Below are 15485 nucleotides of genomic sequence, written 5' to 3'. Positions count from 1 at the left end.
TTCCTGTTTCACTTCTTGCCCTAAATGGGTGGAAGAGAAAAAAGTACAACGTCTTAAGACAGTTCATAATATTATTTATCCAGAGGCTCGGACATTACTTTTCCCAGTTTTATCTTGGACTTATGCTGCTGTAATCCATTCCACTACTACAGTAGGAGTCCAGACAGACCTTTCTGTGCCTCCTATAGAATTTTTAACAGCGCATCTTAATCTAGTACCCTCCCAAATCAACAAAGTTAACGAATCAGTATCTACTTGTATTTCTGTCCCTACAACATCTTCCAGTCATTGGCCAACTTCACCTTGTTCAAGCACAGGTGTTTCCATGGGGTCTTCCTCTCTTGATACCCCAGAAATGAAACAACCGATTCGTTCACGCTCTCAATCACTGGAATATATGTCTACAAACTCCGATATGCCAACTCGATCCAGAGGAGGATCACTAGAGAGTGGCCGACCAACATCCAGTAAAAAAAGCGCAGTTGCAAGCAGGTCTCCAAGCCAAATTCTCCTCCAAAATAAAGAAAAATGGCTACGCTAATCCAATGAAACTGTCGAGGTTTTCAATGAAATGTGAATGGCATCAAGGATTTGATTGACTTTTATCACACCAAATGTCTTTCTTTATAGGAAACATTTTTAAAACCTGCTAGGACAGTCAAAATTCGACAATACTCCTTATACTGAAATGACAGATCATGTGTAGGACAAGAACATTGGGGAGTAACACTGCTGGTTAATCAACATGTGCCTACCCTGTCCTTGTCATTGAATACGCCCTTGGAGGCTATAGCCATCCGTATTTCCTTGGGTCATACCATCACTGTTTGCTCTCTGTACCTTACCCCTGGAAAAAATTATCATCCCTCAGACCTTGCTGCCCTCATTGAGCAACTGCCAACCTCCTATTTAATTTCGGGGGATCTTAGTGGACATTATCCCCTCTGGGGTGGTTCTAGTATTGATGTTTGGGGTCGTGCTGTTAATAAACAAGGAACAACTACCTACCTACTTCCTAAACTCGAGCTAGACACAATTGTGCTATCCACTGGCCACATGTGGCCAGTAGCCATATAGTTGCTTCCCCATGCACTAAATCTTAAAAGGGTATGAAGAAGATCGAGACAGTCAAAACTGGAAACACTTATACAGACAATAAGTTTCAGAGTATTATTTTTGCGAATGATCAGTAACCGACTTAATGATCCACTTATGAATCATTGGTAAAGTTATAACATTCATAAAAAAATTTTGTGGGTCAAATAAATATACGTGAGTGTTGGAGAAGACATGAACTTGTTGCTATAACTGAAGTTTGAATAAACGTAATGAGTCTGGATTTGAAATTTTCTTTGTTTTTGTGTTTGTTTTCTAATTATGGTATTTGTGGTAAGATTAAGTTCTGTTTACTTGGAAACAATTTGAAGTAGCTAAAAATAAATATATATTATTCATTACAGACAGTACAGATATTTGTAGGATATAGGCGACGTGAATAGTGGAGACGAAATGAGCTCCCAAATTTGTTTTATTATAATATACTCAGTCGCTCAGTTTTTGTTATTTTCTACTTTACGTCAGCACTCTTAAAAACAAGTTTTCTAACTAGCGTTATTATCATAGCTTCATTGCTTATCACATATATAAGACGTCTTGAAATCCAGAGGACCGTCGTATATACGGCCTGGCATGGCCAAGCGCGTAAGGCGTGCGACTCGTAATCCGAGGGTCGCGGGTTCGCGCCCGAGTCGCGCCAAACATGCTCGCCCTCCCAGCCGTAGGGGCGTTATAATGTGACGGTCAATCCCACTTTTCGTTGGTAAAAGAGTAGCCCAAGAGTTGGCGGTGGGTGGTGATGACTAGCTGCCTTCCCTCTAGTCTTACACTGCTAAATTAGGGACGGCTAGCACAGATAGCCCTCGAGTAGCTTTGTGCGAAATTCCAAAACAAACCGTCGTATATACATTGCTCTTACTGAAAAAAGGGTGGGAAAGGACTAGCGGCTACAACTATTTTAATAATTAATTATTAAGAGAAAAATGCACAAATTACACTATGAAATGTACAATGAAATGTTTTTTTTTTTTTTTAAGATGGCAGTTTATTACATAATGCCGATCTTTAATTTTAAGTGCTTAGATCGTAACTGAGGTCATATTTATCAGTTTGTAAACTGATTGTTATGAGCATATAAAACTTCCTAGTTCATATAGGACAAAATCATTATTGCCGTGAAACAAACATATTTCTTTTTATTTGGAAAAGTATGAACCTTCAACTCATTTCAATGAAGTCTAGTTCGTCACTTAATTTATTAAAGCGATACATCAAATATCAAACATTTATTTTTATTTTTCTGAAAATTAGATAGCGAATTCCGTGATTATTGAATATAATAAGATTTTATATATTAATTTTCTTTACGTAGAAAGGTTTACATTTTGTTTTCGTGTTATTTTATGTTTACACATAAGTAACGTGATACAGAACACCAACGAAACTCTTGGAAAGGGACTTTTACTGGCACGCTTAATGATATTTAATATTTTGAAAGACTACATAAAACTGGCATGTGTATAGTTTACTGTGCTTCACTTCATTTTGTGCGTTGTTATAATAATTGTTTTCTTGAGTTCATGTATAAGCTGTTAAAGTATGTATTCACTGCTGTGAAATAAACGTTAAAATTAATTTAATAACTCAAAATGTTGCCTTGAAACTATTTTGTTACTGATTTTTTACGCCTACAGTTGACTTCCTTTCAGATGAAGTCTGAGATTTCTAATACAGGAAACGATGTATAGGGGTTTCGTTAAGTAGAACAATTTTTAAACGTTCAAACCATTTGCAACTGGTCTCAAAAGGTTTTGGAGTCATTTATAATACTGGATATAGGAATAAAGACTTATTTCACTAAACCTACTAATTGTTTTAACGTTATGTTTAGTTATCTTGTCCCATTGAGAGTTAAGTTTGTTCAACATTGTTATTACAAGTTACATCGTTTATTGTAATGATGAAATTTTTTAAAACAGTTACATTTCAATCACTGATGCAGTCTTTCTGAAGTACACAAGTTTTAACTGTAAAGAAAGTTTTGATATTTAAATCAACTTTCAACAATCGAATAACGTCTTATAAGCTAAATTTGTTGGAAGTTGGCATAACTCAAAAAATGGCTTTTCTTATCATTCTTATGGTGACTGTTGAAGTAGAAACTTTAGTTGGGTTTATACATATTAATGGCACCCATTATTTGTAATTGCATTCCTCCATACAGAGTGCTAGTACACACTCTGAGATATACTACAAGACATTTGTGTGCCCTACTTCCACACTGTGTCTTTGTTATGTTGCAGAAAAATAATTTTTTTGGTACAAGGATGTTGCATCATCTATGAATGTAGTTAATGATAACTTACATGAAAGATAAATGCTCAATAACAATAATAATGAAGGTAGGGTGCTGTAAACCCTGCGTTAACACATTTCTTGTTCCAAACTGTCATCTCGTAGAGTTTGGTTACAATTGGCACAGTGATGTAGGAGTAGTTAAATAACAGACAGACGCACATATTTTTGTACTATACATTACAGTATTAATTTATACAAATATAGCCAAACAACACACTGAAGAAAATGTGGCATTTGATGTTTATTGTAGCTGATAAGTATGGTTACGTATAAACACCACATTACCAAATTATTTTTTCCTTCAAATAGTTTGTGCACTACAATTTAAGGTGTTTTTTAGATGCACGTGTATTGTTTAGCCATTGAAGTAGATGTCACCTAGACAAATAGTGTTAGTGTTTTATGACTGTGGGAAAGTTTTCCAAGTAGTCATCTGTAGCCTTCAGTCTCTGAATGTTGCAAATATCGAATGATTAAGATAATACACACACACTTAGCTTCTCATTCTTTGTAACTTTAGGTTGCTAGGAACACAATATACTATCATGTTTTTTCCAGCAAGAAAATTTCCAGATGTTAAAAGGTGCCATATGCAACAATCAAAATCCCAGTTGATATAGATATGGAAACTGTTACTGTTAATTTATAAATAGAAATAGCAGTAATTTATACCATTATTAGCAGACATTTATAGCAGTTTAAATTAATATTGTTCTCTTTAATTTATAGGTGTTTATTAAAGAAGGATTTCTGGCAAAGCAAACAAGCTCTTTTCAGGTAAATATTAGTTGTTGTTTTTTTTCTTTCTGACATTGTATTATAACAGTGAACAGAGATTTCCTTCAATTTTGTGAATGTTGATATACAGTATTGGAAGCAGTTCATCATATTTACATGGAGCCTGAACATTGAAAGAAATTGCTACTGAGCTGTTTGATTATATAGTTTCTGAAGTTTCAGGCTTAGCACTTTCTGGATTCCATAATTATGACCCTAAAAACGTACACAAAACTTATCTAAGAAAGCGTTTTGGCAATATTACATCTCGGTTGTTAGATAATGTAGTAAACTGGATAACAGTAAAGTTATAGTAATTTTGAATTAGAAAGATTATATAGCTAAAGCTTTAAATGTTTTAAATGACAATAATAAATTAAATTTAAGAATCTGGAATCGATCATACAGCTGTAAAAAATGTTTAAAAGTTGTATTTCAAAAAATTAAGAAAGAAGGTTTAATATATGAAACTATTTATAATGAAATTAGACCAGTTGTTTCAGACTATGAAACAAGATACAGAAACTGTATTGTCCATTTAAGTTGAGTGTGTTATGTATAGGTATTTTTACTCATAAATTAGCAAGATTTTAGTTGTTCTTTTAACCTTATATATCAAATAATTATGAGTTTTTACAAAGATGTTTGTAAACCAATTTTTGATGAACCTGTATATGAGGGCTGTTCAAAAAATACGTGGACTGTTTGAATTGCGCGGCTCCAGTTGGTTCCAGGGGAATCCGCTTGGTGTCGCTAGGTTCGCACAGATCAGCTGATTACGACGCCATTTCCCGATTGCAGATATCTTCATTTGTGTATTAGCTACGTGGTTTTAAGTGAAGTGCGATTTTTTCGTTTGGCGGATTTCAGAATGAATGACCTGAAGGAGCAACGACTTCTGTGAAATTTTGTGTTAAACTTGGAAAATCTGCGACTGAAACTTTTGCTATGCTTAACACAGCTTACAGTGATGTTGCTATGAAGCGTACGGCATGTCTCAAGTAGCATGAACGTTTTAAGGATGGTCGACAGTCCATTGAAGATGATGAGCGTCCTGGACGCCCTTCCACATCAACTGACGACCCACACGTCGACAAAATCAACACCCTGGTGCGGGTGTATCGACGTCTCACTGTCAGGGGAGCTTGCTGAAGAGTGTGGGATATCAGTTGGATCTTGTTATGAGATTTTGACTGAAAAATTGAAGATGCACCTCGTTACTGCGAAATTTGTGCCTCAGAACTCATGAGTTTTTGGCCAAACACTCGATCACTGTTCTTCCTCACACCCCTACTCACCTGACCTTGCTCCTTGTGATTTTTTCTTGTTCCCCAAACTCAAAAGACCCTTGAAAGGAAGAAGATTTGAGACGATTCCCGAGATTAAGGCAAATGCGACGAAGGAGCTGGAGGACATTACAAAAGAAGCGTACCAGGACTGTTTCAACAAGTGGAAACACCGCTGGGATAAGTGTGTGCGTTGGGGAGGAGAGTACTTTGAAGGGGTCCCAGACCTGTAACTTCTAAATAAAGTACATTTTGTTTTATGACGTCAGTCCGTGTATTTTTTGAACAGACCTCGTATTGGTAGTTTGAACATCAAGTCATAGTAAACAAACATATCCTTAAATTAAGTAACAGAGGTAAGTGGTAGTTTAGTATTCCAAAACTCATAAGACATTAGGGGTATAGTGAAGCCAGTTTTTATTGGAGTTTGTTACAAAAGAATCTAATTTATTTTGTAATGGTTGCCATTATAAACAAATATATGGAGCATTTATGGATTCAAGAGTCCTACCATGATTAGTTAATTTCTTTTTTAAATTATGACAAGAAAAGTTGATTATAAAATTGTCCTGAACAGTTTAAACTATTGTATTACAGAAGATACACATGACACAACTACTGTGTTTAAAAATAAATCTGATTTATAAAATTTCAAAAGTACTTAGAGTCAACATGATAATATTAGATTTATGGTTGAGAAACAAACTGTATCCACTTTAGCATTAATTAAGGTAAAAGTTTTGACAGAAAGTGTTACCATAAATCAATATTTGCTGCGTTACATTTTCATTTTGATATTTTTCTACCTTTTGAATTAAAATTGTTTTCCTGAATTTCATAAAGAAGTGACAAAGCATTTATTACAAAAAAAAAAGTGTCTGACATTTGATTGACAGTATTATTAAGGAACTAGATAATGCCCAATGAAACAACTCAGTGGTAAGTTTCCTAAAAACAATGAGTAAATATAAAATGTGCATTCATTCTTATCTCTTGGATCAGAGCATATATGCAATATGATTGTCTAATGGGCCTTTTACAAATATCTTTTGCCATTCCATGTGTTATTTCAATAACAAAAATTGCATTACATTTGTTTATAAGCAAAGTAGAATGATTGAGTTGGATTGTTGTCAAAAATGTTTGGTTTCATTGCATTGGGTTTGTCTAGCACGATAGCAAACTTGAACACTCTAACTGTCCATGGGAAAATGACAGATATATATGCTCAAACATGTTCCCCTCATTTATATATTCTCTTCATGCTTTTGTCTTTGAAATAGTTTTTTCAATCAGTTGATAGAGGAACTTTTGTTGGTTTTTTCGTATGTGTCTGTAAAAATTTCTCACAAAAATAAACATTTTTGCTCTTAATAAGTTGTTTTTTTTCTCAGATTAATTGTCCAGCACATACATAGACTGATGAATTGAGGTCGTTATCAATATTCAGTTTTAGGAACTGCAAAAAATTAATAATTTTTCTGTAATGTACTCTTGAAAATAAAAATTTTGATAGATAATTTTTTTGTGTATGATTAACTATTCTGGAATTAAAATAACATTACAGACAAGCAGACATTTGGTAATTACATAAATAGATATCTACAAAATTCGTACACTTCTAAAATTAGTAAATGTACTACAACTAAAAAAACAGTTTATTTAACATATGTAAACAAATGTGGTAGGTATATAATTAAAATACAACATTATAACTTTTAAATATAAAGATTTATCCACAAATCTGAAGTTAAAAGGCAAATTTTCTAAACCACATTACTTTTATGTCACCTGTAAATATACATGTCCAAGGTGTAACCAAAGTTATGTGGGCTCTACAATTTGTTGTTTGAGTTTAAGAATTAAATAGAACATACAAAATACTCCACATAATCAGTCTGCCATTCATTGCTATTGTTTGCAAGACTGTGACTTTATTCCTGTTACTAACAGCATATTGAAAAGTTTATTGAATGAAAAAGTGTTAAGAACAAAAGAGTGTGAATTTACTCATGTTAAACTTTCTAGTATTATATAAAGGTTGCACATATAAACATTTCAAATATATATAACATTAAATAATTTAAACAAGAACTTTGACTACATTATTTAAGAATTTGGTCTTTTGACTAACAGTAATATTGATTCAGGCTTTTGAGTTTTTATACCTTTCAAGTCTTTCACTGCAATGTATAAGTTAACAACTCTTCGAGTGTCAGATTTAATGTCAGATATGCCCCTCCCCCAGCTCAGCTGTAAGCTTTTGGTCTTATAATACTAAAAGTACAAAGTTTTTTACATACTTTTAACAACAAACAAGAAAATTATAAATCATACTTAATTTGCATTTAACTTACAAGTCTACACACATTATTTTATTCAAGATCATTGTTTACTTAAGAGGAAATATCCCATCTTAATTTTCATTCAGGTAAAAACTTTTAGTATTAAGATTTACTTTTCTAATAGCTTTGTCCTTATTTTCAATTTTACAATTGAAATATTATTGATCTAATATTAAGAATATATATTAGTTTCATGTGAAATGTGTTTACCTTTACTCAAGGTGCATTTAATCATTTATCATATTTTTTGTTTCAATTTGTAGCGATGGAAAAGAAGGTACTTCAAACTGAAGCCAGGAAAGCTGTATTATGCAAAAGATTCTAAGGTAATTTTTAAAAAAATTCTGATCTATTTTGCTTTCTTTTTTTTAACTACTTTTAGTTATCTAGTTAGATGCACTCTCCTCTGTATGCATTTGAAAGATAAGAAAGTTTTGAATAATATGTTTTAGTTTAGTTCTGATATTGTATTTGTACAATTGTGAATAAAAAGTTCTAACAGTTGTTTTTTTTTTTACTTGTTATTTACTTCATGTAGTAAATGAGTGCTTTACAGAGAAATGTAACATAATTTTATGGATGTTTAACAGTATATGTTAGATGTTACTACACATAAGAAGCAATATTTTCCAGGAAGGAGAACTTGTTTTGCTTAACAATGATGTCTTAATCAAATGCTTTTCATCATATCAAACCTAATAAAGAACATTGGTTTGAAATTGTTAAATAAAATTAATTTTCTTTTCCAGACTAGTGCATTAAAATTACTTTCTTGGGTGATAAGACAGGCTTCTACATCCTGTAGACTATTAGTTTACATATGTATTGCATGTACTTGTGTTAATAGTCTTAACAGTTTGACTATATTATAGAGAAACATATGGGACATGTATATACATGTGTGTATATCCATATGCATATATACAGTTGCAACATACATAGTTACATTTCTTTATCTCTTTGGCAACATATTTCCAAACAAATCATAATTTGTGCTTTTTTACAACAGATATTTAACAGAAATTGGAGCTATTCCAGAAACTAATACACTTTGCTTAAAGGGTATGATTACAAAATAGACTAGGTTAATGAGATATTTACACATAAAATGAAATAGTATAATTTACCATAATGTGATGTAAGTATGTATACCCTTACAGTACTACAATAGTTACAACTTGAGTTTGGTTTTGTTGGGACAGTTTTGTTATCTGTTTTGAGGTTTATAGACTACACTTAGGTTTGCCATAAAATTGGTTTTTTATGTCGCTTTAGTTGCATATTATCCCATTAAGTTTATATTTTTGATGTTACATGAAAAAAAAAAGGGTTTGGGGTGGAAAGGACAACATTTTTACTAATTGTTAGTGTAACCTACTTATGTATGATTCTACCATAATGGCTGACAGTCTTTGCTTGAAGTTTTCTTAAGTCTAATATATAAACACATTGTTTGATGTTATATTGTGTGTTGTTGGATTAAGGATTCTTCTAAAGTAAGTGTCTCACTTACTCTATTTGTTTTTAAAATAATACATATGTATTCAGAATTACTTAAATGTATGTACAACAAATTCTTTACACTACAGAGATCATAAGTGTATCATGAACACTATATAGTTCTCTTTATTTTGTCAAAAGTCTATTTAGGTATATTCAGTTGCTTTAGGATTTCAGTTTACTAGCAAAACTATTTTTCTATATTGCTGTCACTAAACTATTTAAATATAGTTCAGTTATTTTATTGTTGAGATACTGTGGTTGTATCCTGTGCTTCTAAAATCTTCTGCTCATTGTTTTCTTTTTGTATTTCCAAGCATTGTCTGTCTGTTTTTCACAGTTCACTGAGGCTAGTTCAATTGCTTCAGAATTCTCTTTGACAAAGTAAACTAATCTCCTTGTCTCTTTTAGCACCATTAATCTCACTCTAATATATTAATTGTTCGGCCTTCCACTCCCAGGATGATTAACTTTGTTTAACGTTTCTTTAGCTGAATTATTTTTCATAAGTTTACTTCTCCTGTGCTTTGTCTGTCTATAAACTTTTCCCAAAAATTTATCACTATTTGTATGCTTATTACTTAACTGTCTACTCTTATCCTTGACATCCATAAATTTCATGCAGTCTTCAATAACTTCAACATCAATGATTTACAAACATGATATACAACTTGTATCGAGTTACATAAATAAACTTGCCATAACATTTACTTTAAAGTAATCACTTCTGATTCTCGTTATGAACAAAACTAAATAATCATAAAATATTCACTCACAAAATAAATAGATTGATAATACCTATAAACAGTTTTTTGTATCATGATGCATATGCTCAGAAACATTTTTTTATTGACATACAGATTTTTTCATTAGTAATGCTTGCATTGTTTCATTAGGAAATACAGTTTGGATTCTTTTTAGAGTGATGTTCCTCTTCAAATAACAATAAATGATAAGAGAGAACCTGAAATTCTACAGAATTGTAAATGTGATAGTGTCTTCAAAATAGAAAAAAATGTATATACATGAGCTTATAATTTATAAGTTAGGTTTGGTTATCAGTATTTAATATGTTTCAATGGAAATATCTGGAAATCATATATTTATATTTCAGCAACAAAGTTAGAAAGGTGTAAGGTGATATCCAGGGTGATTTTGAAGTCTGTTGACAAGTAAATGATTCAGAAATGGAGGTGTTTAGGAAAATGATTGATAGAAATGTGAGCCTATCATTTGACACTGTCCTTAAGGTCATTCAGTATGATCTGAAATGTCATTGATGTGCATACTTGGAATATCTATAATGGACTCATTTATCAGCATTTTCAGAATACTATTTTAATTAATATGGCAGGATCACACATTTGACTTTTTATCAACCTTTTACATTATGAAGACCTTTATCAATTTACATTTTTTTCTCTCCACTCAGAAACCGTTTCTTTCTTTTTAGTGATCAATGTAACAATTTAAAGAGCTTAATTTATTGTCTTAATTGAGTGTTTAGTTAAACATGTTGTATGTCTGAATGTTTTTTGGAAGTAAAGTAACTTAAAAAAAAGGGTATGTTTCTTTTATATTTTAAATGTTTAATATTGATATTCTATGCTGTGTGCTAAAATAATTCACCAATTGAATTCTGAACTAGAGGCCCATTTTCAAATTTCTTTTGTCTCATGGTTATAGAATCTGGTGTTGCCTAATTGTTATTGGACTGTGAGTGCTGCTGGTTGTTTACCCTTCCTCTGGTTAGAGGCTTTAAAGTAGAGACAGCTGTGTCTGAACCTTGGGATATTTTACTTGGGTAGCTTAATCCATGTGTAGCATAAGGTACTGAACAGGTTGAAAATTTCAAGTACCGTACTCATGATTACAAGAATATTTTGAAACTTTAAATTTCAATCTTAAATGTGTTAAATTCCTTTATCATTGTTTTTTTTTTGTTCCATGTCCTATGAAAAAACGAACAACAAAACCCACACTAAACCTTAGTCTAGAATATAATGTAAGAAATTTCACTTTACAAGAGAATTTGTCAGTCCAAACTGTCTGTTATATTTTAATCAATTGTTTGAATTGTGCCACTGTAAGGAGGTGATGTGAAATTGTTTTAAAGAATTACTGATTTAATGTAGAAAGTACAGTTTATGTATTGAAACTAAAATGAACTATGAATTTATACACTTGGTTAGAGAAAAAATTAGCAAAATTGCAGTTTTATTTACAAACCATGTCACAAACAATGAGTAGTGGTGATTTTGTTAATGGTACAAAACATTATCACAGAAAACATGAGGTAAAAGAAAATAAGTTGTACCATGCACAAGTATTTGTATACGAGTTCTTTTCTTTAGACAAAGTGTTGCACCTTGTTTTATGCTGTCACACAGTTTGACAGTATTCTGTTTTACTCCCAGTGATTTAGCAAAGTTATTTGGTTATCTTTTCACATTCTTAGTTTTTACGTAAGCCGATAATTAAAGAGGGAGTATTATCTAGGGTTAATATAGTATGTGTTATGAACTTACATTCCACAGTTTAACCAAAATATTTCATTTCTAGTCTGAGATTTTTGAAGAGATTGACTTGAGGGACTTAAGTGTAGCTGAGCTTAGTACAAGGAATGATAACCATGGTTTTCAGGTCAGTGAATTGTTTTGCTTTATCTTACACTGATTATTCTGCAAACTTATCTATACTTGTAAGGTAAAGATAATCATTAAAATTAATTACATTTATAATTTTAAATACATTTGTCATTTTGTGATGTTGTATTAAAATAAATCTATGTATACTAAAACATTTTGAGAAATAATGATTTTTAATAAAATTTAAAAGTAAAATACACTTCAGAAGTACTAACTGCTTCCCTTGTCACCACTAAGGGTTGTTCAAGGATGTGGTGCAAAAAAAGAAGTATAGGTCACTGGTATACAGATAATACTTGATAGAACAGTGTAGTTATGTACCTTCAGAGTGATCTCTTTGTAACAGTACTGAAACAATGCAGTAAAAGCACTATCTCTTAAACCATGTGTACTTTTTTGTTGACCCACTTTTCTAAAACATAAGTGTAAATTTATACTTCTACAACCCTTTTTACATGTCAAATTTACTGTTTTACTTTCTTCTTTTTTTTCATACCTTTTGTAAAGATACAATTTCTGGAAGGAAAAAAGGAAATGTTCAACATGGTTTTATTGATTAACTGGCAGAAAAAGCTATTTTTATTATAAACTTGTATATTTTTGAAAGTTAAAAACAATGAGCAGCATTGGAATTTTTAGAGCTTCCATTTTATTTGTAAAACATACTGAGAATAAATAAGTATTCATTGACTGAACTTGATGAGTTTCACTGTCTTGCTTACAGGTTAGCATTTAGCTTAAAATTAAAGAAGAGATATCATTTTATAAAGTAGATATGTGAAACCTTGTGTAATCATATTTAGGCCAATAATGCTTGTTTTGTAATGAGAAGTGGTGAAAGAGAAAAGATACAATGTGCATCCATAAACAGTAATTTTTTTTCTTTGACAGCTCTGATGTTTATGTATACTTAACTACTTAACAATTTCTTCACCAGATTAAAGATAAAAATCTGTTATATTGTGAATTTTTTATTTTTCAGCTGATTACTCCATTTCGTCAATTACTATTGTGGGCCAACTCACGAAAAGATATGGAAGCATGGATTTCAGCTCTAAAGAACATTGGGAATAAACATTTTTATGAGGTGAGGAAAATGCTCAGGTTATGGGGTATTTTATCTTTGTGGGCAGAGCACAGATAACCTATTGTGTTGCATTGTGTTTAACAATAAATCAAACTTTCATTTGACATAGCATACCTAGCACATTTTGTTGCTTTACACTAAAACAGTGAAATAAACAATAGCCATCAAAACAAGTTACTGAATTATATAAAACTAGAATACAAAAGTGGCACCAAATGTTGCTATTTTTGAGTTCTTCAAGAAATTACAATGTATTTCAATTTAGTCATCAATGCATTTGAACACTTTAAATCTTAATGCCCAAAGAAGTGTTAAAATTATGTGATACAGTATATAATCATAAGGCTCCATAGAATATATTTTCATTTGTTATTCAGGATTTACTGATATAGAGAGCTCAAAGACTTGTATAACAAATAGTTATATAGAATGATTTACAGTGTGGAACATTAATTTTTTTATGAGCTTCAAGGTTGATAACATCCTTTGGGAAAGAAGTAATTTACACCAATGTATAAAATAAGGCATAATTGTGTAAATCTAATCTATATGTCATTTTGTATATTTTTCTTTATGATCTGCATTTAGGAAACTGAAAATTACGATTTCATGTCTGGTCAGCATCACTGGTTTGTAACATCCCATGCTAGACCAAACTACTGTAATGTCTGTAGAGAAGCTCTTTCAGGAATGACATCACGTGGTTTATCTTGTGAAAGTAAGGGAAATAAAACCACTGTTTGTATGATTTCAAAATAACTCCAAAGGAAAACCATAAGAGGTTCCAAGGTTTTATACTAAAAGTTTTCTTTTTTGATTTTAAAATTAATGAAGAAATTAATTTTGACATGGATATGTAATTTTAACAGAATATTTATTGTTGTGCCCATGCTGACTTTATTTTCTTAATCCGTACTGTTTTTCATACACAGTCTAATTGCATTAATATTTCTAAGTAAACATTTTAAATTAGTTTAATGTTCAAAAGTTTTTTAATGAGGCTTTTTTGAACTTTTTTAAAGATCATATACTGAGTTTAAATGGTTTAGTTGTGATGTACATATGGTTTCATTCACAAACTGATATACTAGAGTATATGTTTTCAATAATAAAAATATATCTTTAACTTTGAATTACCTTGACTTTCTAAACTGTTTATTCATGAAATTGCTTGTAGTTTCATGACTTTGTGGGTTAGGACCACCAATTACATATGAATCACCGAAGAGAAATTTGACAGAAAAGGAATCAATTTTGCATTGAATTATTTTAATTGATGTTGGTCAATATGTGTTTTAAATACAAAATAACTTATTTTTTTCCCAGTTTTTTCCTCAGTGCCTTATGCTGAGTATTGTAACATAAAATTACTCAATAAATTCCAATATTTAAACCTTACTGGTTATGTATTATATAAAAACAAATCAATAATTTAAGGGTTAAACATGAGAAGAAAATTGAATATATTAATAAGAGGTTTAAAATTAATTATTTAATTAATTTTTGGTCAGAGCAAGTTAATTAGTTAAAGCAAAATTGAAAATCAACCTGGTAATAAGTGTAGCTAAATAAATAAATTTACATATAAAGAATAGAAGGGATTTTTTTCGTCAGTTAGATACAGCTGTTGTTAGCAATATTTTTTACTATAACTTTAGATTCAGCTTAACTGTATTCACCAGTTTTCATAACTGAATACTCGGTTGCAAACCCTTTCAAATTAAGTAATTTTAGCTGTGAGTTTTAGAGGGTTAAATCTTCTCAGTCATTATTTACTTATGCTCTTAATCACATAGTAATGTCTACAGTTGTGTTTTTATTTCTTAGAGGTTCATGAGGAGATGTAATTAAGTTGATAAATTTTCTGCTTAGTTTCCTGAAACTTGTACAAAATAATCTTTATCACTGCATGTGTGTGTGTGGAAACATGAAAATATTTTATCTCTTACTAGCTACATGTAACTTAAATATTAAACATATAACACCCACTGATATGTAGAACATATTCTCTGGGTTTTTGGATACCAAATAATTTTTGAATATCAATTGTGGTTTCTCTGATGAAAATGTAACATCAGTATTTGAGATGGAACAATCAGCATACAATATTTTAGACATATTTTTTTCAGTAGAAGAGTGTTACGTTAATATTTGCTGATGAATGAAGTTGACAAAGAACTTTGTTTTTGTATTTTACTGGTAGTTTGTAAGTTTAAAGTACACAAAAGATGTGCTGCTAAGTCCCCTAATAACTGCAAGTGGACATGTTTGGCTACAGTGGGAAGAGATGTAATTGAAACTGAAGATCAGGTTTGTATATTTGTTTATTTTTTTGTGTTTCTGACAGAAAATGAAAAACCATATTACAACTACTATTGTAATGAAAGTTGCAATATTGTTCATAGAATTTCTGTTTAGTTTCCAGTTG

General features: G+C 31.1%; 1 protein-coding gene across 19 annotated transcripts in view; it reads left to right on the top strand.

Annotated features, from left to right (window-relative positions):
* LOC143232566 (diacylglycerol kinase eta-like) overlaps nucleotides 1–15485 on the top strand; it is a 92899-nt gene that overhangs the window by 11535 nt on the left and 65879 nt on the right. For 16 of the 19 annotated variants that reach the window (XM_076468139.1, XM_076468140.1, XM_076468142.1 and 13 more), the window contains exons 3-8: nucleotides 4144–4191; nucleotides 8086–8148; nucleotides 11885–11965; nucleotides 12953–13057; nucleotides 13646–13775; nucleotides 15261–15367. In XM_076468139.1, coding sequence (XP_076324254.1) covers nucleotides 4144–4191; nucleotides 8086–8148; nucleotides 11885–11965; nucleotides 12953–13057; nucleotides 13646–13775; nucleotides 15261–15367 — 534 coding nt within the window. Of the gene's footprint in view, nucleotides 1–2634; nucleotides 2654–3657; nucleotides 3677–4143; nucleotides 4192–8085; nucleotides 8149–11115; nucleotides 11153–11884; nucleotides 11966–12952; nucleotides 13058–13645; nucleotides 13776–15260; nucleotides 15368–15485 lie in introns of those variants that run through there. The other 3 variants (XM_076468155.1, XM_076468152.1, XM_076468156.1) reach the window with 3 other exon arrangements.

This window comes from Tachypleus tridentatus, chromosome 11, assembly GCF_004210375.1.
Source record: "Tachypleus tridentatus isolate NWPU-2018 chromosome 11, ASM421037v1, whole genome shotgun sequence".
Taxonomy (NCBI): Eukaryota; Metazoa; Arthropoda; class Merostomata; order Xiphosura; family Limulidae; genus Tachypleus; species Tachypleus tridentatus.
This window is presented reverse-complemented; position numbering and strand designations above follow the sequence as displayed.